At 47.8% G+C, this 25,667-nt stretch overlaps 1 protein-coding gene across 3 annotated transcripts in view; it reads left to right on the forward strand.

Annotated features, from left to right (window-relative positions):
* The window catches only part of LOC121544665 (tau-tubulin kinase 2-like), a 43,699-nt gene that overhangs the window by 9,857 nt on the left and 8,175 nt on the right, over window positions 1-25,667 (forward strand). For all 3 annotated transcript variants that reach the window (XM_041854701.1, XM_041854700.1, XM_041854702.1), the window contains exons 3-9: window positions 9,177-9,324; window positions 16,863-16,936; window positions 17,072-17,212; window positions 17,570-17,674; window positions 21,772-21,930; window positions 24,414-24,539; window positions 24,858-25,015. In XM_041854701.1, the coding sequence (XP_041710635.1) occupies window positions 9,177-9,324; window positions 16,863-16,936; window positions 17,072-17,212; window positions 17,570-17,674; window positions 21,772-21,930; window positions 24,414-24,539; window positions 24,858-25,015 (911 nt within the window). The remainder of the gene's footprint in view (window positions 1-9,176; window positions 9,325-16,862; window positions 16,937-17,071; window positions 17,213-17,569; window positions 17,675-21,771; window positions 21,931-24,413; window positions 24,540-24,857; window positions 25,016-25,667) is intronic.

Raw genomic sequence — 25,667 nt, forward strand, 5'->3', positions numbered from 1 at the left:
TTGGTAAAAGACCAAGTCCATATTATGGCAAGAACAGCTCAAATAAGCAAAGAGGAATGACAGTCCATCATTACTTTAAGACATGAAGGTCAGTCAATCCAGAAAATGTCAAGAACTTTGAAAAGTTTCTTCAAGTGCAGTCGCAAAAACCATCAAGCACTATAATGAAACTGGCTCTCATGAGGACCGGCACAGGAAAGGAAGACCCAGAGTTACCTCTGCTGCAGAGGATAAGTTCATTAGAGTTAACTGCACCTCAGATTGCAGCCCAAATAAATTATTCACAGAGTTAAAGTAACAGACACATCTCAACATCAACTGTTCAGAGGAGACTGTGTGAATCAGGCCTTCATGGTCGAATTGCTGCAAAGAAACCACTACTAAAGGACACCAATAAGAAGAAGAGACCTGCTTGGGCCAAGAAACACGAGCAATGGACATTAGACCGGTGGAAATCTGTCCTTTGGTCTGACGAGTCCAAATTTGAGACTTTTGGTTCCAACTGCCGTGTCTTTGTGAGATGCAGAGTAGGTGAACGGATGATCTCCGCATTTGTGTTTCCCACCATGAAGCATGGAGGAGGAGGTGTGATGGTGAGGGGGTGCTTTGCTGTTGACACTGTCAGTGATTTATTTAGAAATCAAGGCACACTTAACCAGCATGGCTACCACAGCATTCTGCAGTGATACGCCATCCCATCTGGTTTGCGCTTAGTGGGACTATCATTTGTTTTTCAACAGAACAATGACCCAACACACCTCCAGGCTGTGTAAGGGCTATTTGACCAAGAAGGAGAGTGATGGAGTGCTGCATCAGATGACCTGGCCTCCACAATCACCCGAACTCAACCCAATTGAGATGGTTTGGGATGAGTTGGACCAACAAGTGCTCAGCGTATGTGGGAACTCCTTCAAGACTGTTGGAAAAGCATTCCTCATGAAGCTGGTTGAGAGAATGCCAAGAGTGTGCAAAGCTGTCATCAAGGCAAAGGGTGGCTACTTTGAAGAATCTAAAATCTAAAATATATTTTGATTTGTTTAACACTTTTTTGTTACTACGTGTGTGTGTGTGTGTGTGTGTGTTGTGTGTGTGTGTTTGTGTGTGTGTGTATGTGCGTGTCACAATTACGTTATGCCATGCTTTTACCCCCTCAGCAAGCACCAATTCATCACAAAAAAGCTTTATTTGTTCTCTATTAATTGGCTCCACTCTCCCCCATGTCTTTATCTTATCCATCTCATCTGCTGACCTGGACAGTTTGGGGTCAGTTCCATGTGTGCAGTGCACATGCAGCTCTCTGCCACAAAGTGGACTGGAACTTAAAAAGTGATAGAAGCTATATGTAGCCACTCAGTGTTCTTTTCCCAGCCCTATCCCCCTGTCCCCCTGTCCGCTCCGCTCTACCAGGCTGTGGTGCGTGTGTGTGCTTGTGTGTGTGTGTGCTTGCACTGGTGTGTGTGCCCGTGTCCCCCGGCCATCAAAGAGCTACCAGGGACAGGGTGCCATGTGAGGTTAGTGTAGCTGGGACTGTGACTGGGACCTCTACTGGGACTGTGACTGGGACCTCTACTGGGACTGGGACTGGGACCTCTACTGGGACTGGGACCTCTACTGGGACTGGGACTGGGACCTCTACTGGGACTGGGACTGGGACCTCTACTGGGACTGGGACCTCTACTGGGACTGGGACTGGGACCTCTACTGGGACTGGGACCTCTACTGGGACTGGGACCTCTACTGGGACTGGGACTTACACTGGGACCTCTACTGGGACTGGGACTGGGACCTCTACTGGGACTGGGACTTACACTGGGACCTCTACTAGGACTGTGACTGGGACCTCTACTGGGACTGTGACTGGGACCTCTACTGGGACTGTGACTGGGGCCTCTACTGGGACTGTGACTGGGACCTCTACTGGGACTGTGACTGGGGCCTCTACTGGGACTGTGACTGGGGCCTCTACTGGGACTGTGACTGGGACCTCTACTGGGACTGGGACTGGGACCTCTACTGGGACTGGGACATGGAATGGGACTGGGACTGGGAGGAGTAGGCAGTAGTAGGGCAGCACCACGGCTCCACTTCCTGTGTATAGTAGGGTTGAATGGCAGGAACCCGGTTACCAAGATTTACTGGGATTTACCGCCAAACCACTCACTTTTCCCGGGATAAATAACTGCGAGAAACCGGTAAATTAGAATAAATTATTTATATGAACAGCATGGAGGGAAATGGAACAGTTAAATTATATGCAATGTCTAAATCTGGCTTCTTTACGGCCTCTGCATGATGAATCAACGCTAAGAGTGGGGACAGACAGCCCATCTCAGTATGGAGCGCAGTTCACAATGCATGTAGACCTATCATCTCATGGTAACTTTTTTCCTTGTGACAGGTAGGCCTACATTTGCTGCAGCATAGCCTATGCTAGAGTAATATAAGGACCGAATGCGTGTCTAATTTACACATCTCAAAATGGCTTTCGGGGGTCACCTTGTATTTTTAATTGTGAAGATTATTATTTATTTAATTGCAGCTGCAGAGTTTTAAAACAGCCTATCACTCGAATATCATTGATTTAAATCAGTGCACACACAAGCACTCTCTCGCAGTCTTTCTCTCTCTCCATCAACTCCATTCAAATTGCATCCAAAATAGATAATCCTGTTCTAGATTGATATATAGCCCTATATATAGATGTCCTAGCCTACCTCTTTCAGGTAACACATTTAATGCAGTATTAGCCTTATATTTAGCTAATTAATGATGGGTTATGCATAATAAACTTCTAACGTATAGCCTCTGTCTCTTGCGCAATACGCAAGCAACTGTGCTCCACTGGCCTCTCCTTAAAAAACGCTCCTTAGCTCTAGGAGTCCCATGCAGGAAAAGCTAGACTAGAATAGCTTGCTGGACATAATTCTTTTAGCATTTCTTATACCAATAGACTATTCGAAGAGGGAAGCAAGCTCTTTTTTGCTGGATGTTAAATACAGCAGCCAATAGAACAGGTAGTTTGAAAGAAGAGAGAATGTGCGATGTGGTAGGCTATAGCAGTTAATTATTCAGACCCATAACCAGTCAATCTTCGTACAGTACAGTAATACAGTTCACACTAAAAAACATTAGCCTACTGGAGCTAGTCTCATTTATTTACCCAAGAGACCATATAGCTAACTACATCTATGGGATTTTATGTTTTTCTGTCGTGCGTAATGTGCAGTAGCCTATATATCATGTATGTATTGGCTAATGGCACAATCATTTGGGCTTTTTTGGGCTTGGGCTAATTAAATGTCGTTTATGTAGGGTTCATAACATTTATTTAATATATGGCTCATCAGGCTCAGGTAGCATCAGGTTTGAATTTTCATGCTGATCAAAGCTCCAATCAAATCTAGACATATTTACAGTTGAAGTCGGAAGTTTACATAGACCTTAGCCAAATACATTTAAACTCAGTTTTTCACAATTCCTGACATTTAATCCTAGTAAAAATTCCCTGTCTTAGGTCAGTTAGGATCACCACTTTATTTTAAGAATGTGAAATGTCAGAATAATAGTAGAGAGAATTATTTATTTCAGCTTTTATTTCTTTCATCACATTCCCAGTGGTTCAGAAGTTTACATACACTCAATTACTATTTGGTAGCATTGCCTTTAAATTGTTTAACTTGGGTCAAACGTTTCGAGGAGCCTTCCACAAGCTTCCCACAATAAGTTAGATGAATTTTGGCCCATTCCTCCTGACAGGGCTAGTGTAACTGAGTCAGGTTTGTAGGCCTCCTTGCTCGCACACGCTTTTTCAGTTCTTCCCACACATTTTCTATAGGATTGAGGTCAGGGCTTTGTGATGGCCACTCCAATACCTTGACTTTGTTGTCCTTAAGCCATTTTGCCACAACTTTGGAAGTATGCTTGGGGTCATTGTCCATTTGGAAGACCCATTTGCGACCAAGCTTTAACTTCCTGACTGATGTCTTGAGATGTTTCTTCAATATATCCACATAATTTTCCTTCCTCATGATGCCATCTATTTTGTGAAGTGCACCAGTCCCTCATGCAGCAAAGCACCCCCACATCATGATGCTGCCACCCCCGTGATTCACGGTTGGGATGGTGTTCTTCGGCACCCCCTTTTTCCTCCAAACATAACAATGGTCATTATGGCCAAACAGTTCTATTTTTGTTTCATCAGACCAGAGGACATTTCTCAAAAAAGTACGATCTTTGTCCCCATGTGCAGTTGCAAACTGTAGTCTGGCTTTTTTATGGCGGTTTTGGAGCAGTGGCTTCTTCCTTGCTGAGCGGCCTTTCAGACGCGAACTGGCTGAGTCAATTCAGTGGCTAGCTTTGCACTTGGCTAGCTAACAGTAGCTGCTAGGGGTAAGTTATAACCTACATTTGTGTTTTGTTTTTACATATTGGTAGCCAGAGTCGTTCAAGGGAATTCGGGACATGGGTGACTAGTTAACGTTAGCTTGGCTCTCTCTGTGTGTTCGTGCCGTGGGAGGACGGGTTTCTTCGTTGGCAGAAAGAAATGGCTAGCTAGTATGCTAACTATTCTAGCTAACTAACTGGCTGAATAAGTTGACGACGGACACGCTCAAGCTGTCCGGACTAGCCCACAACGTTAGACACGGACACGAATGATCTGCTTGGCGTGTTGACACACTGGTGGTTTGTTGTGGCCGAGTATTGGTGCTAAACCGTGTTGTTGGAGTCCGGCATGCTAGTTCGCTGTGGTGTCATATGACTAGGTGCCCTGGACGGTTTTCACAGAAGAATACTGTACCAAGTTAGCTAGCTGAATAAACTAAGTTAGTCTATTCCTAGAAAACATTGAACCGCTGTAGTTTACAACAATTATAGTTTCTGAGGTGGAAGTTGGGAGAGTTATATTTGGGTGTTTCAGTGAAACGTAAGTGAGGGAGGCCCCGCTCTTTTGCTTTCCCAGATGTTTAGTTCATTTCATTCCGATCTCTTTTGCATTATTGTAGCCATTTTCTGTAGCCTGTCAACTATGCCTCTGTCTATCCCTGTTCTCTCCTCTCCGCACAGGCTATACAAACGCCTCACACCGCGTGGCTGCTGCCTCTCTAACCTGGTGGTCCCTGCATGCACAACCCACGTCGAGTTCCAGGTCTCCGGCAGCCTCTGGAACTGCCGTTCTGCGGCCAACAAGGCAGAGTTCATCTCAGCCTATGCTACCCTCCAGTCCCTCGACTTCTTGGCGCTGACGGAAACATGGATTACCACTGAAAACACTGCTACTCCTACTGCTCTCTCCTCGTCTGACCATGTGTTCTCGCATACCCCGAGAGCATCTGGTCAGCGGGGTGGTGGCACAGGAATCCTCATCTCTCCCAAGTGGACATTCTCTCTTTTTCCCCTATCTCCTCATTTGAATTCCATGCTGTCACAGTCACTAGCCCTTTCAAGCTTAACATCCTTGTCATTTATCGCCCTCCAGGTTCCCTTGGAGAGTTCATCAATGAGCTTGACGCCTTGATAAGTTCCTTTCCTGAGGATGGCTCACCCCTCACAGTTCTGGGTGACTTCAACCTCCCTACGTCTACCTTTGACTAATTTCTCTCTGCCTCCTTCTTTCCACTCCTCTCCTCTTTTGACCTCACCCTCTCTCCGTCCCCCCCTACTCACAAGGCAGGCAATACGCTTGACCTCATCTTTACTAGATGCTGTTCATCTACTAATCTCACTGCAACTCCCCTCCATGTGTCCGACCACCACTTTGTATCCTTTTATCTCTCGCTCTCCTCCAATACTACTCACTCTGCCCCTACTCAGATGGTAATGCGTCGTCGCAACCTTCGCTCTCTCTCTCCCGCTACTCTCTCCTCTTCCATCCTATCATCTCTTCCCTCTGCTCAATCCTTCTCCCTCCAATCTCCTGATTCTGCCTCCTCAACCCTCCTCTCCTCCATTTCTGCATCCTTTGACTCTCTATGTTCGCTATCCTCCCGGCCGGCTCGGTCCTCCCCTCCTGCTCCGTGGCTTGACGACTCATTGCGAGCTCACAGAACAGGGCTCCGGGCAGCCGAGCGAAAATGGAGGAAAACTAGACTCCCTGCGGACCTGGCATCTTTTCACTCCCTCCTCTCTACATTTTCTTCATCTGTTTCTGCTGCTAAAGCCACTTTCTACCACTCTAAATTCCAAGCATCTGCCTCTAACCCTAGGAAACTCTTTGCCACCTTCTCCTCCCTGCTGAATCCTCCTCCCCCTCCCCTCCCCTCCTCCCTCTCTGTGGATGACTTCGTCAACCATTTTGAAAAGAAGGTTGACGACATCCGATCCTCGTTTGTTAAGTCAAATGACACTGCTGGTCCTGCTCACACTGCCCTACCCTATGCTTTGACTTCTTTCTCCCCTCTCTCTCCAGATGAAATCTTGCGATTTGTGACGGCCGGCCTCCCAACAACCTGCCCGCTTGACCCTATCCCATCCTCTCTTCTCCAGACCATCTCCGGTGACCTTCTCCCTTACCTCACCTCGCTCATCAACTCATCCTTGACCGCTGGCTATGTCCCTTCCGTCTTCAAGAGAGCGAGAGTTGCACACCTTCTCAAAAAACCAACACTCGATCCCTCTGATGTCAACAACTACAGACCAGTATCCCTTCTTTCTTTTCTCTCCAAAACTCTTGAGCGTAACATCTTTAGCCAACTCTCTTGCTATCTCTCTCAGAATGACCTTCTTGATCCAAACCAGTCAGGTTTCAAGACTGGTCATTCAACTGAGACTGCTCTTCTCTGTGTCATGGAGGCTCTCCGCACTGCTAAAGCTAACTCTCTCTCCTCTGCTCTTGTCCTTATAGACCTGTCTGCTGCCTTTGATACTGTGAACCATCAGATCCTCCTCTCCACCCTCTCCGAGTTGGGCATCTCCAGCGCGGCTCACTCTTGGATTGCGTCCTACCTGACCGGTCGCTCCTACCAAGTGGCGTGGCGAGAATCTGTCTCCGCACCACGTGCTCTCACCACTGGTATCCCCCAGGGCTCAGTTCTAGGCCCTCTCCTATTCTCGCTATACACCAAGTCACTTGGCTCTGTCATATCCTCACATGGCCTTTCCTATCATTGCTATGCAGATGACACACAACTAATCTTCTCCTTTCCCCCTTCTGATAACCAGGTGGCGAATCGCATCTCTGCATGTCTGGCAGACATATCAGTGTGGATGACGGATCACCATCTCAAGCTGAACCTCGGCAAGACGGAGCTGCTCTTCCTCCCGGGGAAGGACTGCCCGTTCCATGATCTCGCCATCACGGTTGACAACTCCGTTGTGTCCTCCTCCCAGAGTGCGAAGAGCCTTGGCCTGACCCTGGACAACACCCTGTCGTTCTCCGCTAACATCAAGGCGGTGACCCGATCCTGTAGGTTCATGCTCTACAACATTCGGAGAGTACGACCCTGCCTTACACAGGAAGCGGCACAGGTCCTAATCCAGGCACTCCTGTCTGGATTACTGCAACTCGCTGTTGGCTGGGCTCCCTGCCTGTGCCATTAAACCCCTACAACTCATCCAGAATGCCGCAGCCCGTCTGGTGTTCAACCTTCCCAAGTTCTCTCACGTCACCCCGCTCCTCCGCACACTCCACTGGCTTCCAGTTGAAGCTCGCATCTGCTACAAAACCATGGTGCTTGCCTACGGAGCTGTGAGGGGAACGGCACCTCCGTACCTTCAGGCTCTCATCAGTCCCTACACCCAAACAAGGGCATTGCGTTCATCCACCTCTGACCTGCTGGCCCCCCTACCTCTGCGGAAGCACAGTTCCCGCTCAGCCCAGTCAAAACTGTTCGCTGCTCTGGCACCCCAATGGTGGAACAAGATCCCTCACGACGCCAGGACAGCGGAGTCACTCACCACCTTCCGGAGACACTTGAAACCCCACCTCTTTAAGGAATACATGGGATAGGATAAAGTAATCCTTCTACCCCCCCTTACCCCACCCCAAAGAAAAAATAAATAATAATAATAATAATAAAAATAAACATATTGTAAAGTGGTTATCCCACTGGCTATATGGTGAATGCACCTATTTGTAAGTCGCTCTGGATAAGAGCATCTGCTAAATGATGTAAATGTTATGTCGATATAGGACTCGTTTTACTGTGGATATAGATACTTTTGTACCTGTTTCCTCCAGCATCTTCACAAGGTCCTTTGCTGTTGTTCTGGGATTGATTTGCACTTTTCGCACCAAGGTACGTTCATCTCTAGGAGACAGAACGCGTCTCCTTCCTGAGCAGTATGACGGCTGCGTGGTCCCATGGTGTTTATACTTGCGTACTATTGTTTGTACAGATGAACGTGGTATCTTCAGGCGTTTGGAAATTGCTCCCAAGGATGAACCAGACTTGTGGAGGTCTACAGTTTTTTTTCTGAGGTCTTGGCTGATTTCTTTTGATTTTCCCATGATGTCAAGCAAAGAGGCACTGAGTTTGAAGGTAGGCCTTGAAATACATCCACAGGTACACCTCCAATTATGTCAATTATCCTATCAGAAGCTTCTAAAGCCATGACATAATGTTCTGGAATTTTCCAAGATGTTTAAAGGCACAGTCTACTTAGTGTATGTAAACTTCTGACCCACTGGAATTGTGATACAGTGAATTATAAGTGAAATAATCTGTCTCTAAACAATTATTGGAAAAATTACTTGTGTCATGCACAAAGTAGATGTCCTAACCGACTTGCCAAAACTATAGTTTGTTAACAAGAAATGTGTGGAGTGGTTGAAAAACGAGTTTTAATGACTCCAACCTAAGTGTATGTAAACTTCTGACTTCAACTTTATATGCTTTATAATACTTTTGAATTACACTTCCGGTTTTGGCGGAAAATACTGGATTACCCGGAAGAAAAGTGATACCAAGAAATTATTCAACCCTAGTACTGACTGAGGTGCTGATGTTATGTAACTCTGCCACTGCTAATCCCTTTGAGTTGAGCTGCTTGTGTCACACAAGATTGTGTGTGTGTGTTTTTCGTGTTTGTGTGTGGATACTGATTAGGGAGGAAGAAACATGTAAATGTGTCTAGGAATGGGGGAGGAAGGTTGGATGATGGGAAGATTGAAAAATATAAGAATTAACATATGTTTTCCACATTATGATATGACGTTTTGCCTTGGGATGTGTGTGTAGGCAAAGAAGATCGGCGGCGGTGGCTTCGGGGAGATCTACGAGGCGTTGGACCTGCTGACCAGGGTCAGTGTTGCTCTGAAGGTGGAGTCAGCACAGCAGCCCAAACAGGTCCTCAAGATGGAGGTGGCCGTCCTCAAGAAACTCCAGGGTAAACCCCAATTACGTGTACTTAACCTTCCCCCTGCCCACCCAACCCTACCCTAAACTCAACCATCAACCACCTGCCCTAAACTCAACCATAGCTTCCTGCCCTAATCGCAACCACAAGCCTGCCCTAAACTCAACCACAACCCTCCTACCCTACCCTAAACTCAACCACAACCCTCCTACCCTAAACTCAACCACAACCCTCCTACCCTAAACTCAACCACAACCGTCCTACCCTAAACTCAACCACAACCCTCCTACCCTAAACTCAACCACAACCCTCCTATCCTAAACTCAACCACAACCCTCCTACCCTAAACTCAACCACAACCCTCCTACCCTAAACTCAACCACAACCCTCCTACCCTAAACTCAACCACAACCCTCCTACCCTAAACTCAACCACAACCGTCCTACCCTAAACTCAACCACAACCCTCCTACTCTAAACTCAACCACTAGCCATCTGCCCAAAACTCAACCAACCCCCTGCCCTAAACTGACCAGTAGTCATTTCAAAGTATACATTCAACCTAATTTAATGTCAAGAGATGGAATTTATATTGTTGTATATTTTCTTAAAGGTTCATGGTCTGCTACTCGATAAGGCAAAGGGATACGCTGACTCTGAAGGGTAATGTAGAGAAAGGAAACAAGGAAGTGTTGGGCGGGGCTATGTTGGGATAGAGGGCAGGGCGGGGCTATGTTGGGATAGAGGGCAGGGCGGGGCTATGTTGGGATAGAGGGCAGAGCGGGGCTATGTTGGGATAGAGGGCAGGGCGGGGCTATGTTGGGATAGAGGGCAGAGTGGGTCTATGTTGGGATAGAGGGCAGAGTGGGTCTATGTTGGGATAATAGGCCTATACTTGATTCGGGCTACATTATTGCATGCTAAATGTTTCTGATCAGTGATAGATGAGCTATACCACCTCCACTTCTTTTTTTCTGCTTTTGTTTATTTTTAGGGGGTAGATCAGCTTTAATATTGCAGATAGATTGTAACTTCCATCAATGTAATTGTCTGCATCACTTCCAATCCCCCATGTTTATATATATATATATATATATATATATACATACATACATACATACATACATACATACATACATACATACATACTGTGATGTCACGAGAGGCTGTGTCCTGGAGGGACGTTACATCCCCCTGAGGTGGCTGCAAACCCAGACAGCTATGGCTCCATCTGCTGGTATGGTCGGGAACTCCACCCCTCTATGGCCAATCTTCCCACGCAGCTGAAACAAATGAGGAGCTGATGAGCTGAAGGTTTGGGAAGGGAAGAGACACAGTCTCCAACCTGGGCTCTCTGGAGGACAAGAGTGCTGCACGTCCACTTCCATGAGGAATATAAGGATTTGGAGATACTTACCTTTGGGAAATACTCACCTTTGGATATATGCACCTGTGGAAATACGTGAGAGACATTTGGAAGGACTTTTGCTGGGTTGGCCACTAGCTGCAACGTGGACTACAGTAAGGCTGGGGAAAAGTTATCTGAGCGAGTGAGAATTATGATTTTGGATGTGGAAGAGACATCCCTGAACTGTTAACCCTTAAAGAGCCACAAGAGAACAGAATTTTGTTATATTTTCGTTAATTTCCCAAGACCTATAATAAAATCCTTGTTTTGTTTGAACCTTGTCTCCTTGCACTACTTGAGCAATCCCGCTGAAAGCTGTGTAGCCTCTCGTGACGTCACAGATGGTGGAGAATACGGGCACGCTCAGCGTTAATAGTGCATGTCAGAGGAGGATACCGAAGGTTTGATCACCCAGTTTTCCAAGTTGGCCGTAGGCTCCCCGCCCGACTGAAATGGAGGACATATTGAAAGCCCTTGTTGCTGGCCAGCAAGCCCAGATGCAAGCAAACGTGGCTCTCTTGGAGGAGCAAAAGAAAGCCAACCTTCTGAAGGCAGAGGAATTGCAGTTGCAGAGACAGAGGGTGGTCCAAAATACCCGCCCAATAAAGGCAAGTGACTTTATATCTAAGATGGGAGCTACCGATGACATTGAGGCATACCTGCATGCATTTGAGGCCACGGCCACTAGGGGAAGCCTGGCCCAAGCAACAGTGGGTTGGTCTGTTAGCCCCCTTTCTAACCGGGGAATCGCTGAATGCTGTCCGGGACCTGGGCCCTGACCAGGTTACTGACTATGATGCCCTGAAGTCTGAGATCCTCAGCAGATATGGACTCACAAAGTTTGGTATGGCCCAGCGCTTTCACAGCTGGACCTTCCAACCAGACCAACCTCCTCGGGCGCAGATGCATGAACTTGTCCGAATCGCAAGGAAATGGCTGGATCCGCAGAGGAATACAGCAGCGGCGGTGGTGGAGGCCGTTGTGGTGGATCGTTACCTACGCGCCCCTGCCTTATGAGGCAAAACGGTTCATCAGTCAACAGGCCTTGACCACGGCTGATCTGACCGTGGAAGCTGTGGAAAAGTACCAGGCCACAGCGGAGATGCTGAATGCTTCCCGAAAAGACCCCAGGAGTGCGGCCCCACCACAAATGGGAAGAACCCGTCCAAAGGACCCCAAGGTCTCGAACCCAGCCACGTCAGGACTTATCCCGGCTCCAGGGGGAGCCAGAAACCAGGCGGGTCCAAGAAGAGTACACCAGGAGGGGGGAAACTCGACAGTGTTACCGGTGTGGGGGAGATGGGACATATCTCCTGGCAGTGTGGGAAACCAGCCGATGAACCTATGCCCACTGCGGAGTCCTCCAGCTCAGCACCCACACACCGTTTTGCCTCGCTCTTGGGAGTCGTAGATGGCGGCCCAGATCGACCCCCCACCTGCCCGGTAACTGTGAATCACCATGATGTGGAGGCCTTACTGGATTCTGGTAGCCGGGCCACCCTGGTGCGTAAGGATTTGGTGGGCCCAACGTGTCTGACCCCGGGAAAGTCCTCCCAGTTTCCTGTGTCCATGGGGACACCAGAGAATACCCCATTACTGAACTTACAATGACCAGCACACGGGGAACCATACACACGACGGCGGGGGTGGTTGATTCCCTCCCCGTTCCTGTCCTAATTGGACGAGACTGCCCAGCCTTTTACCCACTCTGGAGAGAGTCTCAGGAGAGGATAACCCGAGTACCTCGGAAACGGAGAGGCAAGACTCATCCTGGGAAGGCTCCGGTGCAATCCTCCGAGTTACTCACTCCCGCCCGGGCTCTGATAGGGATGGCAGGTGCCCAGACCGACACAGAGACGGAGCTACAGAATCTGGACAAAGAACTGTCTGGTCTGAAGGGGACCGCTGAGAGGTATCGTTTGTTAAAGCAACAGTTAGACATGAAGACAGAAGAGTTAGATATCCTCCAGGCTAAACTCCAACAGAGCTCCTTCCCTAAGCAACAGGAGGAGCTGGAGAGGCTGCGCAGGACCATCGAGGAGTGTGAGGAGACCCTGCGCAGTAGTAAGGAGGTCCAGAAGAAGGCAGAGGAGAAGTACAAGGTGTTGGAGAACAAGATGAAGAATGCGGAGGCAGAGAGAGAGAAGGAACTGAAAGCTGCTCAACAGAAGCTAAACTCTGCTAAAACCAAGGCTGATGCGTTCAGTAAGAAACTCAAGGAGAGACAACAGGAGGCTGAGTCCCTGGTCCTAGAGTTGGAGGAGTTGAAGAGAGAGCAGTCTGGGAAGCACCACGGCAATGCGGACGCCCTCTCCCGGCGTGATGCCTTCTTCGCTGCCTTTACCCGACGAGGACGTCGGTCCCGAGGAGGGGGATGTGTGATGTCACGAGAGGCTGTGTCCTGGAGGGACGTTACATCCCCCTGAGGTGGCTGCAAACCCAGACAGCTATGGCTCCATCTGCTGGTATGGTCGGGAACTCCACCCCTCTATGGCCAATCTTCCCACGCAGCTGAAACAAATGAGGAGCTGATGAGCTGAAGGTTTGGGAAGGGAAGAGACACAGTCTCCAACCTGGGCTCTCTGGAGGACAAGAGTGCTGCACGTCCACTTCCATGAGGAATATAAGGATTTGGAGATACTTACCTTTGGGAAATACTCACCTTTGGATATATGCACCTGTGGAAATACGTGAGAGACATTTGGAAGGACTTTTGCTGGGTTGGCCACTAGCTGCAACGTGGACTACAGTAAGGCTGGGGAAAAGTTATCTGAGCGAGTGAGAATTATGATTTTGGATGTGGAAGAGACATCCCTGAACTGTTAACCCTTAAAGAGCCACAAGAGAACAGAATTTTGTTATATTTTCGTTAATTTCCCAAGACCTATAATAAAATCCTTGTTTTGTTTGAACCTTGTCTCCTTGCACTACTTGAGCAATCCCGCTGAAAGCTGTGTAGCCTCTCGTGACGTCACAATACATACATACATACACACACACACACACACACATATATACATACATACATACATACATACATACATACATACATACATACATACACATACATACATACATACATACATACATACATACATACATACATACATACATACATACATACATACATACATACATACATACATACACATACATATCCTTATTAAACAAAAAATTACTTTCCAACCCCACCACCCCTTCCCTAATTGGAGTAAACTAGTGAACAACAATGCTTAGACCTCTACTTCCAGCTTATACTTAGTATATACATTTTATGGACACAGTCAATTTTACAATAATTATATTTTGTTTGTTTTTTCTTCTGAACTTCTTCTACTCGCAACCTCTCCGATCATTTTCATGATGCCCATCCGGTTTGCTTCTATATGCCATATCTTTCTAACTGGGCTCTTTCACAAAAGCTCCCAAGCTCCACTTATTTGCCCAGCCAGAAACCAATGATCAAATAGCCCATACAGACGGAGATTCAGTGAAAGTCAGTGAAGTCACATGCTTTGGTTCGGGCATAGGCCTAGGCTACTAAGCGACCGCGAGTGAAAAGCAAAATAATCCACTTGTTAAAATACATAACATGCTGGCAAAATGTTGTAATAAATGAGCCAACTAGACAAGATGATCATGAGCAGTACTCACCTTAGCCAACATTTCCACAGCCTGATTGTAGCCTAACCAATATCCAAATGGAGATTCAGTGAAAACAAAAATCGGACATTGATTGAGTCCCCACGCTTGTCTCAAAGCAGCGCAATGACGCTGTCCCAATCAAAATGGTTCAGAAATTATCATCTAGTTGACCACACACATTTATTACAATGATTGGATGACTTGGGGAGTTTCAGTAAGCAACAATTTAATACCTTCAATTGCATTAGCCTAGTTTCTTCCAATTTATACAATTTTTGACATGCGTTTTTCAGGATTTTTTTGTTGTTATTCTGTCTCTCACTGTTCAAATAAACCTACCATTAAAATTATAGACTGATCACGTCTTTGTCAGTGGGCAAACGTACAAAATCAGCAGGGGATCAAATACTTTTTTCCCTCACTGTAGTTCTAGGGAAGGATGATGTAACTTGAAACCAGCTAAACTCTTCCCATCCTCCCATCCCCCAACATTTCTCCTCTACCCTCTTTTTTTCAACAAACATTGACTGAAAGGCTTAAAGGCCCAGTGCAGTCAAAAACACGATTTCCTGTGTTTTATATATATTTCCACACTATGAGGTTGGAATAATACTGTGAAATTGTAAAAATGATGATAATGCTGTTTTAGTGTAAGAGCTGTTTGAAAAGACCGCCGGAAATTTCAGCCTGTTATGGTGGGAGGGAGTTTTGGCCTGCCTGGTGAGTTCCAAACCTCTCTGCTAATAACAGATAGTTCAGTTTTTCCCTTCCCACTCAGGCCACTTCCAAACAGTCCTAGCAAAATTCTTGCTTGATAAATTAGTCTTCGCTAAGGAGCTATTTTTTTTTTTTTTGGACCATTTTAATTGAAAACAATCACAGTAAGGTACTTAATTGTTACCCAGAAATGATTTGATATTGAGATAAAATACCTTTAAAATAAGCCTTTGTAGACTATTTTAGGGGTGAAAAAAAACATGTATGGTAGGCCTAGCCCCTCTCACGCTTTTCAAGCATTTGCGTGCCGTCAATTATGATGAAGCTGGGAAGGGGAGGAGGAAAAGGAGGAGAGAGAGTGAAGATGAGGTTGAAAATGGAGTGAGAGAATGAGTGTATGGGAGAGTAGAGTAAAGTGGGGTAGCTCCCTGGTCTGTGCTGCTGTGTGTGTAGAAGGGCTCTGGTCTGTGCTGCTGTGTGTATAGAAGGGCTCTGGTCTGTGTTGCTGTGTGTATAGAAGGGCTCTGGTCTGTGTTGCTGTGTGTATAGAAGGGCTCTGGTCTGTGTTGCTGTGTGTGTAGAAGGGCTCTGGTCTGTGTTGCTGTGTGTATAGAAGGGCTCTGGTCTGTGTTGCTGTGTGTGTAGAAGGGCTCTGGTCTGTGTTGCTGTGTGTATAGAAGGGCTCTGGTCTGTGTTGCTGTTTGTGTAGAAGGGCTCTGGTCTGTGTTGCTGTTTGTGTAGAAGGGCTCTGGTCTGTGTTGCTGTGTGTATAGAAGGGCTCTGGTCTGTGTTGCTGTGTGTATAGAAGGGCTCTGGTCTGTGTTGCTGTGTGTGTATAAGGGCTCTGGTCTGTGTTGCTGTGTGTATAGAAGGGCTCTGGTCTGTGCTGCTGTTTGTGTAGAAGGGCTCTGGTCTGTGTTGCTGTGTGTGTAGAAGGGCTCTGGTCTGTGCTGCTGTTTGTGTAGAAGGGCTCTGGTCTGTGTTGCTGTGTGTGTGTAGAAGGGCTCTGGTCTGTGTTGCTGTGTGTATAGAAGGGCTCTGGTCTGTGTTGCTGTGTGTGTAGAAGGGCTCTGGTCTGTGTTGCTGTGTAGAAGGGCTCTGGTCTGTGTTGCTGTGTGTGTGTAGAAGGGCTCTGGTCTGTGTTGCTGTGTGTATAGAAGGGCTCTGGTCTGTGTTGCTGTGTGTGTATAAGGGCTCTGGTCTGTGTTGCTGTGTGTATAGAAGGGCTCTGGTCTGTGCTGCTGTGTGTATAGAAGGGCTCTGGTCTGTGTTGCTGTGTGTGTAGAAGGGCTCTGGTCTGTGCTGCTGTTTGTGTAGAAGTGCTCTGGTCTGTGTTGCTGTGTGTATAGAAGGGCTCTGGTCTGTGTTGCTGTGTGTGTGTAGAAGGGCTCTGGTCTGTGTTGCTGTGTGTATAGAAGGGCTCTGGTCTGTGTTGCTGTGTGTATAGAAGGGCTCTGGTCTGTGTTGCTGTGTGTATAGAAGGGCTCTGGTCTGTGCTGCTGTTTGTGTAGAAGGGCTCTGGTCTGTGTTGCTGTGTGTGTATAGAAGGGCTCTGGTCTGTGTTGCTGTGTAGAAGGGCTCTGGGGTGTGGCTGCTGGCCGGAGTCTGGCTGTGAAGCAGGGTCCCCTGAGACAAGCACACACACTCTAACACACGGACACACTCACAGACCATAAATCAGTAGGACCAGCGGCAGGCTGAGCTTGGCTGGGTGGCCTGGATGGGGGAGGGCACTGGAGCACAGTGGAATGTGATTATACTATGTCATAAACAATGCCGTATTCTATTGTGTCTTCCAGGTAAAGACCACGTGTGTCGCTTTGTTGGATGCGGCCGTAATGACCGCTTCAACTATGTGGTGATGGAGCTTCAGGTAAGGATGAGCCTCCTCGTCACCTTGTGTGTTTACACAACTCTAATTCTCTGTAGTGATGTCAGTGAGCTGATGTGACTAAGTGTTACGTGTTTGTGAGTGAGTATGTAGGCTACATGGGTTGTGTGTTTTTAGGGGCGTAACCTGGCAGACCTGAGACGCAGTATGACGCGGGGCACGTTTACAGTCAGCAGCACCCTGAGACTGGGACAACAGATACTAGAAGCTATAGAGAGCATCCACTCTGTTGGCTTCCTGCACAGAGACATCAAACCGGTGAGACAGGCAGGGACTGTGTGTGTGTGTGTGTGTGTGTGTGTGTGTGAGGGTGGAGTGTGTTTGTGTGTATGCTTAGGGACTCTAGCTTTTTGGAATGAAGAGATCATCATCAGCAGCAGTAATTTGACATTTTCTTTCTGTGAAAGTGACAAGAATCAGACTATAATTGTTGATATTAAAATCCTTCCTCTTTTTCTTCTCTCTCTCTCTCTCTCTCTCTCTCTCTCTCTCTCTCTCTCTCTCTCTCTCTCTCTCTCTCTCTCTCTCTCTCTCTCTCTCTCTCTCTCTCTCTCTCTCTCTCTCTCTCTCTCTCTCTCTCTCGCTCTCTCTCTCTCTCTCTCTCTCTCCCCCTAGTCCAACTTTGCCATGGGCCGGTTCCCCAGTACCTGTAGGACCTGCTACATGCTGGACTTTGGTCTGGCACGCCAGTTCACTAACTCCTGCCAAGAGGTCCGACCGGTAAGTGTCTGTCCACATGTGTGGTTAGACACTGTGGACCGGTTTCCCGGACACATAGTAAGCTTAGTCCTAGACTACAAAGCGTGCTTAATGGTGAATCTAAATTGAAATCGCTTTTTTAGTCCGGGACTAGGCTTCGATCTGTCCAGGAAACTGGCCATGTCTGTTTGTTGATTGTGTGCTATTGTCATGTAAGGTTCTACTATGTTAGTCATACAGCAGCTCTCTCTCCCCCAGCCTCGGTTAGTAGCAGGGTTCTACCATGTTAGTCATACAGCAGCTTGATGTGAAGTCTCTCTCCCCCCAGCCTCGGCCAGTAGCAGGGTTCTACCATGTTAGTCATACAGCAGCTTGATGTGAAGTCTCTCCCCCCCAGCCTCGGTTAGTAGCAGGGTTCTACCATGTTAGTCATACAGCAGCTTGATGTGAAGTCTCTCTCCCCCAGCCTCGGTTAGTAGCAGGGTTCTACCATGTTAGTCATGCAGCAGCTTGATGTGAAGTCTCTCTCTCCCCCCAGCCTCGGCCAGTAGCAGGGTTCTACCATGTTAGTCATACAGCAGCTTGATGTGAAGTCTCTCTCTCCCCCAGCCTCAGCTAGTAGCAGGGTTCTACCATGTTAGTCATACAGCAGCTTGATGTGAAGTCTCTCTCCCCCCAGCCTCAGCAAGTAGCAGGGTTCTACCATGTTAGTCATACAGCAGCTTGATGTGAAGTCTCTCCCCCCAGCCTCGGTTAGTAGCAGGGTTCTACCATGTTAGTCATACAGCAGCTTGATGTGAAGTCTCTCTCCCCCAGCCTCAGCAAGTAGCAGGGTTCTACCATGTTAGTCATACAGCAGCTTGATGTGAAGTCTCTCTCCCCCCAGCCTCAGCAAGTAGCAGGGTTCTACCATGTTAGTCGTACAGCAGCTTGATGTGAAGTCTCTCTCTCCCCCAGCCTCGGCCAGTAGCAGGGTTCTACCATGTTAGTCATACAGCAGCTTGATGTGAAGTCTCTCTCTCCCCCAGCCTCGGCCAGTAGCAGGGTTCTACCATGTTAGTCGTACAGCAGCTTGATGTGAAGTCTCTCTCTCCCCCAGCCTCGGCCAGTAGCAGGGTTCTACCATGTTAGTCATACAGCAGCTTGATGTGAAGTCTCTCTCCCCCAGCCTCAGCCAGTAGCAGGGTTCTACCATGTTAGTCATACAGCAGCTTGATGTGAAGTCTCTCTCTCCCCCAGCCTCGGCCAGTAGCAGGGTTCTACCATGTTAGTCATACAGCAGCTTGATGTGAAGTCTCTCTCCCCCCAGCCTCGGCCAGTAGCAGGGTTCTACCATGTTAGTCATACAGCAGCTTGATGTGAAGTCTCTCTCCCCCAGCCTCGGCCAGTAGCAGGGTTCTACCATGTTAGTCATACAGCAGCTTGATGTGAAGTTCTCTCTCTCCCCAGCCTCGGTCAGTAGCAGGGTTCTACCATGTTAGTCATACAGCAGCTTGATGTGAAGTCTCTCCCCCCCAGCCTCGGTTAGTAGCAGGGTTCTACCATGTTAGTCATACAGCAGCTTGATGTGAAGTCTCTCTCCCCCCAGCCTCAGCAAGTAGCAGGGTTCTACCATGTTAGTCATACAGCAGCTTGATGTGAAGTCTCTCTCCCCCAGCCTCGGCAAGTAGCAGGGTTCTACCATGTTAGTCATACAGCAGCTTGATGTGAAGTCTCTCTCTCCCCCAGCCTCGGCCAGTAGCAGGGTTCTACCATGTTAGTCATACAGCAGCTTGATGTGAAGTCTCTCTCTCCCCCAGCCTCGGCCAGTAGCAGGGTTCTACCATGTTAGTCGTACAGCAGCTTGATGTGAAGTCTCTCTCTCCCCCAGCCTCGGCCAGTAGCAGGGTTCTACCATGTTAGTCGTACAGCAGCTTGATGTGAAGTCTCTCTCCCCAAACCTCGGTTAGTAGCAGGGTTCTACCATGTTAGTCATACAGCAGCTTGATGTGAAGTCTCTCTCCCCCAGCCTCAGCCAGTAGCAGGGTTCTACCATGTTAGTCATACAGCAGCTTGATGTGAAGTCTCTCTCTCCCCCAGCCTCGGCCAGTAGCAGGGTTCTACCATGTTAGTCATACAGCAGCTTGATGTGAAGTCTCTCTCTCCCCCAGCCTCGGTTAGTAGCAGGGTTCTACCATGTTAGTCATACAGCAGCTTGATGTGAAGTCTCTCTCCCCCAGCCTCGGTTAGTAGCAGGGTTCTACCATGTTAGTCATACAGCAGCTTGATGTGAAGTCTCTCTCTCCCCCCAGCCTCGGTTAGTAGCAGGGTTCTACCATGTTAGTCATGCAGCAGCTTGATGTGAAGTCTCTCTCTCCCCCAGCCTCGGCCAGTAGCAGGGTTCTACCATGTTAGTCATACAGCAGCTTGATGTGAAGTCTCTCTCCCCCAGCCTCGGCCAGTAGCAGGGTTCTACCATGTTAGTCATACAGCAGCTTGATGTGAAGTCTCTCCCCCCAGCCTCGGTTAGTAGCAGGGTTCTACCATGTTAGTCATACAGCAGCTTGATGTGAAGTCTCTCTCTCCCCCAGCCTCGGCTAGTAGCAGGGTTCTACCATGTTAGTCATACAGCAGCTTGATGTGAAGTCTCTCTCTCCCCCAGCCTCGGTTAGTAGCAGGGTTCTACCATGTTAGTCATACAGCAGCTTGATGTGAAGTCCCTCTCTCCCCCAGCCTCGGCCAGTAGCAGGGTTCTACCATGTTAGTCATACAGCAGCTTGATGTGAAGTCTCTCTCTCCCCCAGCCTCGGTTAGTAGCAGGGTTCTACCATGTTAGTCATACAGCAGCTTGATGTGAAGTCTCTCTCCCCCAGCCTCAGCCAGTAGCAGGGTTCTACCATGTTAGTCATACAGCAGCTTGATGTGAAGTCTCTCTCCCCCCAGCCTCGGCCAGTAGCAGGGTTCTACCATGTTAGTCATACAGCAGCTTGATGTGAAGTCTCTCTCTCCCCCAGCCTCGGTTAGTAGCAGGGTTCTACCATGTTAGTCATACAGCAGCTTGATGTGAAGTCTCTCTCCCCCCAGCCTCAGCCAGTAGCAGGGTTCTACCATGTTAGTCATACAGCAGCTTGATGTGAAGTCTCTCTCCCCCCAGCCTCGGCCAGTAGCAGGGTTCTACCATGTTAGTCATACAGCAGCTTGATGTGAAGTCTCTCTCTCCCCCAGCCTCGGCCAGTAGCAGGGTTCTACCATGTTAGTCATACAGCAGCTTGATGTGAAGTCTCTCTCCCCCCAGCCTCGGCCAGTAGCAGGGTTCTACCATGTTAGTCATACAGCAGCTTGATGTGAAGTCTCTCTCCCCCAGCCTCGGCCAGTAGCAGGGTTCTACCATGTTAGTCATACAGCAGCTTGATGTGAAGTCTCTCTCTCCCCCAGCCTCGGCCAGTAGCAGGGTTCTACCATGTTAGTCATACAGCAGCTTGATGTGAAGTCTCTCTCCCCCCAGCCTCGGCCAGTAGCAGGGTTCTACCATGTTAGTCATACAGCAGCTTGATGTGAAGTCTCTCTCCCCCAGCCTCGGCCAGTAGCAGGGTTCTACCATGTTAGTCATACAGCAGCTTGATGTGAAGTCTCTCTCCCCCAGCCTCGGCCAGTAGCAGGGTTCTACCATGTTAGTCATACAGCAGCTTGATGTGAAGTCTCTCTCCCCCCAGCCTCGGCCAGTAGCAGGGTTCTACCATGTTAGTCATACAGCAGCTTGATGTGAAGTCCCTCTCTCCCCCAGCCTCGGCCAGTAGCAGGGTTCTACCATGTTAGTCATACAGCAGCTTGATGTGAAGTCTCTCTCTCCCCAGCCTCGGCCAGTAGCAGGGTTCTACCATGTTAGTCATACAGCAGCTTGATGTGAAGTCTCTCTCCCCCCAGCCTCGGCCAGTAGCAGGGTTCTACCATGTTAGTCATACAGCAGCTTGATGTGAAGTCTCTCTCTCCCCCCAGCCTCGGCCAGTAGCAGGGTTCTACCATGTTAGTCATACAGCAGCTTGATGTGAAGTCTCTCTCTCCCCCAGCCTCGGCTAGTAGCAGGGTTCTACCATGTTAGTCATACAGCAGCTTGATGTGAAGTCTCTCTCTCCCCCCAGCCTCGGCCAGTAGCAGGGTTCAGAGGCACAGTCCGCTACGCGTCCGTCAACGCACACAAGAACAAGGAGATGGGTCGTCATGACGACCTATGGTCCCTCTTCTACATGCTGGTGGAGTTCATGGTTGGACAGTTGCCATGGAGAAAGATCAAAGACAAAGTAAGAATCTAGTCTGAACATTCCTTCCTGTACACCAACCAATCAGCAGTCTCAGCCGAACTAATAGTCAGGATACATACGTACATGACTCGTAATGGTAACGTTAGCTTTGGCTAACTTGACTTGGCTAGAGGCTGACAGGGACTAACTCAATAACATGTCACAGCTCTGACGTCGCTGCATATGAATGTACTCATGCACCTGTGTACATAATTAAATATATACAGTGGGGGATACAAGTATTTAGTCAGCCACCAATTGTGCAGGTTCTCCCACTTAAAAAGATGAGAGAGGCCTGTAATTTTCATCATAGGTACACGTCAACTATGACAGTCAAAATGAGGAAAAAAATTCCAGAAAATCACATTGTAGGATTTTTTATGAATTTATTTGCAAATTATGGTGGAAAATAAGTATTTGGTCAATAACAAAAGTTTCTCAATACTTTGTTATATAACCTTTGTTGGCAATGACACAGGTCAAACGTTTCTGTAAGTCTTCACAAGGTTTTCACACACTGTTGCTGGTATTTTGGCCCATTCCTCCATGCAGATCTCCTCTAGAGCAGTGATGTTTTGGGGCTGTCGCTGGGCAACACGGACTTTCAACTCCCTCCAAAGATTTTCTATGGGGTTGAGATCTGGAGACTGGCTAGGCCACTCCAGGACCTTGAAATGCTTCTTACGAAGCCACTCCTTTGTTGCCCGGGCGGTGTGCTTGGGATCATTGTCATGCTGAAAGACCCAGCCACGTTTCATCTTCAATGCCCTTGCTGATGGAAGGAGGTTTTCACTCAAAATCTCACGATACATGGCCCCATTCATTCTTTCCTTTACACGGATCAGTCGTCCTGGTCCCTTTGCAGAAAAACAGCCCCAAAGCATGATGTTTCCACCCCCATGCTTCACAGTAGGTATGGTGTTCTTTGGATGCAACTCAGCATTCTTTGTCCTCCAAACACGACGAGTTTAGTTTTTACCAAAAAGTTATATTTTGGTTTCATCTGACCATATGACATTCTCCCAATCCTCTTCTGGATCATCCAAATGCACTCTAGCAAACTTCAGACGGGCTTGGACATGTACTGGCTTAAGCAGGGGGGACACGTCTGGCACTGCAGGATTTGAGTCCCTGGCGGCGTAGTGTGTTACTGATGGTAGGCTTTGTTACTTTGGTCCCAGCTCTCTGCAGGTCATTCACTAGGTCCCCCCGTGTGGTTCTGGGATTTTTGCTCACCGTTCTTGTGATCATTTTGACCCCACAGGGTGAGATCTTGCGTGGAGCCCCAGATCGAGGGAGATTATCAGTGGTCTTGTATGTCTTCCATTTCCTAATAATTGCTCCCACAGTTGATTTCTTCAAACCAAGCTGCTTACCTATTGCAGATTCAGTCTTCCCAGCCTGGTGCAGGTCTACAATTTTGTTTCTGGTGTCCTTTGACAGCTCTTTGGTCTTGGCCATAGTGGAGTTTGGAGTGTGACTGTTTGAGGTTGTGGACAGGTGTCTTTTATACTGATAACAAGTTCAAACAGGTGCCATTAATACAGGTAACGAGTGGAGGACAGAGGAGCCTCTTAAAGAAGAAGTTACAGGTCTGTGAGAGCCAGAAATCTTGCTTGTTTGTAGGTGACCAAATACTTATTTTCCACCATAATTTGCAAATAAATTCATTAAAAATCCTACAATGTGATTTTCTGGATTTTTTTTTCTCAATTTGTCTGTCATAGTTGACGTGTACCTATGATGAAAATTACAGGCCTCTCTCATCTTTTTAAGTGGGAGAACTTGCACAATTGGTGGCTGACTAAATACTTTTTTCCCCACTGTATATATATACACTGAGTATACCAAACATTAGGAACACCTTCCTAATATTGAGATGCCCTCAGAATAGCCTCAATTTGTCGGGGCATGGACTCTACAATGTGTCGAAAGTGTTCCACAGGGATGCTGGCCCATGTTGACTCCAATGCTTTCCACAGTTGTGTCAAGTTGGCTGGATGTCCTTTGGGTGCTGGACCATTCTTGATACACACGTGAAAAACCCAGCAGCATTGTAGTTCTTGACACAAGCCGGTGCGCCTGGCACCTACTACCATACCCTGTTCAAAGGCATTTAAATATTTTGTTACTTAAATCTCAATCGTCGTAAGGCTTAATTTTTTTTATTTAACCTGTCTCCTCCCCTTCATCTACACTGATTGAAGTGGATTTAATAACATCAATAAGGGATAATAGATTTCGCCTGGATTCACCTGGTCAGTCTATGTCATGAAAAGAGCAAGTAAACTTCATAATGTTTTGTACACTCAGTGAATATGCCTTTTAGCAGACGCTTTTATCCAAAGCGACTTACAGTCACCCGTGCATACATTTTATGTAAAGGTGGCCATGGGAATCAAACCCACGATCCTGCCGTTGCAGGCGCCATGCTCTACCAACTGAGCCATAGTTCCATAACAACATGTGTGAACCCTCCCCAGGAGCATGTAGGGAAGCTGAAGGACACCTATGACCACAGGCTCATGCTGAAACACCTACCTGCTGAGTTCACTGTCTTCCTGGATCACATCTCTAACCTGGACTACTTCACCAAACCAGACTATCAGGTAACATGACAGATCTCTCTCCCTTTACCTACTCTGTGTGTGTACAGTATCGATGTGTTTTAACGGTTCGAACTAGGCATTTTGTTACAGTTCCCTGTGTCAATATACATTAAGTCCCAGGAAATATGTTTTCAGAATGGCTGATTGTCTGCATTATCTTGGATTGTCTCCAAAATGTCATAGCAATGAGTGTATGAATGTCTGAGCCCTCTTTTTGGAGTACTAAGTATCTGTCTGTCAGTCAGTCAGTCAGTGATGTTGTACAAGCTGTTAGGTATCTCAGGATATGACATCATGTGACTTTCTGTTGTGTTGTAGCTGCTGATGTCAGTGTTTGACAACAGTATGAAGACCTACAACGTGGTGGAGAATGACCCGTATGACTGGGAGAGGACTAGATCTGATGGTACTCTGACCATCAACGCTACAGCCACCACACCACAGCACCACACACGCCTCACCCCTGCACACATGGGGTAAGAGACTGGGAACACACACACACACACACATGGGGTAAGAGACTGGGAACACACACACACACACACACATGGGGTAAGAGACTGGGAACACACACACACACGGGGTAAGAGACTGGGAACACACACACACACGGGGTAAGAGACTGGGAACACACACACATGGGGTAAGAGACTGGGAACACACACACACATGGGGTAAGAGACTGGGAACACACACACATGGGGTAAGAGACTGGGAACACACACACACACACACGGGGTAAGAGACTGGGAACACACACACACATGGGGTAAGAGACTGGGAACACACACACATGGGGTAAGAGACTGGGAACACACACACACACACACGGGGTAAGAGACTGGGAACACACACACACACACACATGGGGTAAGAGACTGGGAACACACACACAAGGGGTAAGAGACTGGGAACGCACACACACACATGGGGTAAGAGACTAGGAACACACACACAAGGGGTAAGAGACTGGGAACGCACACACACACACGGGGTAAGAGACTGGGAACACACACACAAGGGGTAAGAGACTGGGAACACACACACATGGGGTAAGAGACTGGGAACACACACACACACACACACACATGGTTTAAGAGACTGGGAACACATACACACACACGGGGT

This window comes from Coregonus clupeaformis, chromosome 29 (genome assembly GCF_020615455.1).
Source record: "Coregonus clupeaformis isolate EN_2021a chromosome 29, ASM2061545v1, whole genome shotgun sequence".
Lineage (NCBI taxonomy): Eukaryota > Metazoa > Chordata > Actinopteri > Salmoniformes > Salmonidae > Coregonus > Coregonus clupeaformis.